The sequence below is a fragment of the Capricornis sumatraensis genome, chromosome X, assembly GCF_032405125.1.
Source record: "Capricornis sumatraensis isolate serow.1 chromosome X, serow.2, whole genome shotgun sequence".
NCBI lineage: Eukaryota > Metazoa > Chordata > Mammalia > Artiodactyla > Bovidae > Capricornis > Capricornis sumatraensis.
Genome location: NC_091092.1, coordinates 78,800,947 through 78,805,400, shown reverse-complemented (window position 1 = coordinate 78,805,400; position 4,454 = coordinate 78,800,947). Strand labels below are relative to the sequence as shown.

The 4,454-nt window shown below is 38.7% G+C and overlaps 1 protein-coding gene across 1 annotated transcript; it reads left to right on the top strand.

Moving 5' to 3' along the window:
• The first annotated feature begins 837 nt into the window (after positions 1 to 837).
• Positions 838 to 1,293, top strand: LOC138071183 (large ribosomal subunit protein eL21-like). The gene has a single exon (XM_068962645.1). It carries the CDS (start codon positions 865 to 867, stop codon positions 1,291 to 1,293), a length of 429 nt encoding a protein of 142 aa, XP_068818746.1. The 5' UTR covers positions 838 to 864.
• The last annotated feature ends 3,161 nt before the right edge of the window (positions 1,294 to 4,454 follow it).

The following is a 4,454-nucleotide window of genomic DNA, read 5'->3' as shown; positions in this document are numbered from 1 at the left end:
GCTTCAGTAGTTCTCCAAGGTCCACAGAGATAAAGCTCAAATCTATAGCATGGTCTATAAAGCCCTCCATAATGCAGTCCCCAGCTTCATCTCCTACCACTCCCTAAATTACAGTCCTTAGACCTATTTCACATCCCCTTGCCTTTGCTCCTGTTTCCTCTGTTTTTTGTTATCACACTTCCTCCTAAAACTTTCTGGCTTGAGGAGAGCTTTCTGACACCAGCACAAGTCTCCATGAAGCCTTTCTTGACCTCCAATATTCAATCTACTTTGGTTTGAACCTTTTTCTCCTATCACATAATATCTGTATTCTTATCTGTAGCCTTAGAGTCTTTGCTCAGGTTCGAACTGTACCTAGGAACTGCTGTACCAAGTCCTTCCACGGATCTCACTGGACTGTTTCCCACTGAGAGAGCTCAAAAGTCACTATCCTACAGCACAACATTTAAGGAGGCACTCACTCTCAGGGTCAAGCAAGTGTAGCATCAGCACTACAGGCATCTGATTTTGCTTCACCTTAGATCTGGTCCCTCCTCACACCTAAGTCCAAACATTAAAGTTCTTCTATCTTTTATCACTCTGGTCTCAGGTTCACTCACATATACCTCTTTAATTCCCTTTTGACAGTTGGCATATGAGAAAATGTGCCTCTCTCCATTTGTAAGTTGAACATTTCCCCTGACTGTGGGCCCTGGTTGCTGAGTATAAGGGAAGTGTTGGTGTTACACCAGTCACAGAAATGGAAATAGCTTAAATCCTTAGTGAAATTAAACATAAGAACCAGCTTTTCGGCCAGAACCAACATCTTCCAGTAATTCGCCAAAATGACCAAACACAAAGGGAAAGAAGAGGGGCACCCGCTACATGTTCTCTAGGCCTTTCAGAAAACATGGAGTTGTTCCTTTGGCCACATACATGAGAATCTACAAGAAGGGTGATATTGTAGATATCAAGGGAATGGGTACTGTTCAAAAAGGAATGCCCCACAAATGTTGCCATGGCAAAACTGGGAGAGTCTACAATGTTACCCAGCATGCTGTTGTCATCATTGTAAACAAACAAGTTAAGGGCAAGATTCTTGCCAAGAGAACTAATGTGCATATCAAGCATATTAAGCACTCTAAGAGCCGAGACAGCTTCCTGAAATGTGTGAAGGAAAATGATCAGAAAAAGAAGGAAGCCAAAGAGAAAGGGACTTGGGTTCAGCTGAAGCGCCAGCCTGCTCCACCCAGGGAAGCACACTTCAGGAGGACCAATGGAAAGGAACCCAAACTGTTAGAGCCCATTCCCTAGGAATTTATGGCCTGATGGGTATAAAAATAAAGACCTGGACTGTACAAATGTTCCTCTTAATTAAGGAGAGGTGTTGTGTCCAAACTCAGTAGGTGATGTCTTTTCAAATTTAGTGTTTTTTCTTCCTGAAAGATGAAAGATATTTTGTTGTTCAGTATGCTCCATTTTTTAATAAACTGCCAGATATTATTTATAAAAAAATAATAAATAAATAAATAAACATAAGAACCAGTGCCATCAAATTCTAAAAACTCTTGAAAATAATCCGCAGATCCCTTCAAAGCACTGTAAGTATCTACCTACATCTTCTTTCTCTAAGTGTATGTATGCTAAGTCACTTCAGTCATTTCTGACTCTTTGAGACCCTATGGACTGTAGCCCACCAGGCTCCTCTGTCCATGGGATTCTCCAAACAAGAATACTGGAGTGGGTTGCTGTGCCCTCCTCCAGGAAATCTTCCCCACCCAGGGATCAAATCCACGACTCTTAAGTCTCCTGCATTGGCAGGTGGGTTCTTCACTACTAGCAATGCCTTTCTCTCAAATACTCAAGTTAAACTTAAAAAATTCATCCAATTTTCATTTAATAACTAATATTACAAAAATATTTTCTATTTTTCATTGCTTATGTGTAATGCTTAATTTACCCTGTAGGCTTTTTATCTGCTACTCTGAAAACACAACCACTACTCTTAAATAGTTTCTCTGATAAAATTGTCCAAAACTTCAAGTCACTAATTTTAAAAATGTTTAAAAATATAACCATAAAAGAATTAAATATTCATCCTGCCAATCATGTTTAAACTATGTTTCAGTACACCAAATAGACCTAGCCAGTCAGAGAAAATTCTTTACAAAAGATTTCCAGCTAACAGATGTAGAAAGAATGATAGAACTAGAAAAATCACCAGTTTGAAGCCTCTTATAAAATAACTGATTTAGACAATGATCATTGTGCATACATTCATGCTTAGTCGCTCAGTCATGTCCGATTCTTTGTGATCCCATGGACTGTAGCCCACCAGGCTCCTCTGTCCATGGAATTTTCCAAGCAAGAATACTGGAGTGGGTTGACATTTGCTACTCCAGATAATGATTATCACTGGATGCTAAAACTAATAGAAGACAAATAGGGAACTTTACAGTCGGGGGATCAAATGGTCACTAATTTGCAACCAGATACTAGAATAGCATGTGTGAAGGTTTCAATTCAAGAGGAAGAGGCATGGAATTCTCAATAATTGAAAATGGGGTTTAGAATGACTGAGATAAAGAGTTTGAGATAGAAAGTTTTGATAAAAGAAGCTGATACAGGAGCAAGATGTAGGATCTTGGAAGCTACTCAAAGAATTGTGGACTTTCTCTTACAGGGACTAGGAAGCCACTGAAGGGTTATGTTTTAGAAAGTGTTCTCTGGCTGTAGTGTGGAGAATGCTTTGGGAGTAGGAAAGTGGGGGCAGGTAGATGAATTAAGAGATAGTTGCAATAGTGGAGGTGAAATGTGATGGTGGCCTGGACCAGAATAGGAATAGGCAATAGGAATATAGAAGTACATGGATTCAACAGATATTTAGCAAGTAGACCTAAAAGGATTTGGTGGTAGAATAACTAGAGGGAGGGCAGTATGAAGGTTTCAGGCTTGGGCCACTGAACTAACAGTGGTGCCATTCTCTGAGATAAGGAACAGAAGAGGAGGAACAAGTTTTGACAGAAAAGGGAAGAACAAGCTCAATATGGGAAATGGTGAATTTGAGACGCCTATCCACATAGGCAGATGGATACACTGGGTCTAAAACTCAGAAAAGAAGTCTGAGTTGAACATACACTTATGTAAAGTGAATGTATAGTAAGCAACTGAAGCCATGGGAACAGATAAGAGAACCCCAATTAAAAAAAAAAAAAGAAAGAAAACAGCAGAAGTTCCCTGATGGTCTAGTGGTTAGGATTCTGGGCTTTCACTCAGTTGGGGAACTGAGATACCAAAAGCCATGCAGCCTGGCCAAAAAACAAAACAGAACAGCAAAACATAACACATTCCCTGTAGTTCCATATCTTTAATCTTATTATCTATGTAGTTTAAAGCAAATAAAACTCAGAAAAGGCTAAAGAAACAAAATATCATTCTTCTCCTTTCTAGGCTCCTTGCCAAAACCACCCTTCCACTTCTATGCACAGTTTTCTATCTCAGAGGGCCAAGTTATAAGGCAGCTGAGTAAGTTAGGATTTTTTTGCATTATTACATTTCATTCTCTTCTTTGATGGAAACTTGAAAGATACCCTAGTCTCATTAAAAGAAAACGTAGAAGCTCTGTCTTAAGGTAGGTTAATTCTCTTAGAAGCATGCTTTCAGATAGCTACTTTTATCCATTATATTTAATTTTAAGACAATGACCTTTCCCCATCCTTATTTGCAATTCTGAGAGCACCTTACAGAATAAGGCATACTTCCTCCTTTTTAATAAGGTGTGTAAATACTTGTTGTCAAATTTAGTAGATTAAAATAGAAGGGTACATTATTAGGAGGTTTTGACAGTCAGATTTTTGAAGCTTGAACTAGATGATCCTTAAAGTTCTTAGATTCAATAAAGATTCTATGATTAAAGTAGAATAGTCTTGGCTCCCTGAAACATTTTCCCTTGACTCTGTCATCAAGGATGACACAGAACGAGCCAGACCAGGTCAGTTTTCATGCAAAAATGTTTGGGCTATGTGAAAGGCCTCTATTTTATAAGATAAGCCTTCTTATGACCTTGAAGCACTGACCCTATGAAAACACTTAGAAATTGGACCTATTTTGTGTATTGTGACAGGTCTGTTAGCTCAGATCCTATATACAACAGTAACTGAAGATAGATGAACACCACTAACCCTTATTTGACAGACTGATTTCAACATGGGAGAAAAGTCTCCAGTCAAGCTGAAAAGAGTTGAGCTGCAAATTGCCCTTCTTGATATTTTTAAATAGTTAGTTGTATGAACACACCAACAGCATACTAAGCAAATCTGCAGATGATAGATGGAAAGAAAGCTAGTACAACCAGACAGGATTCAAAATAAGCTTGACAAGCAGGAATAATGGGCTAAATTTACCAAGGTGAAGAGAAAGAGAACAACTTAAAGAGTGCATTCTGAGTCCTAAAACACAACTTTGCAAGTACCAAA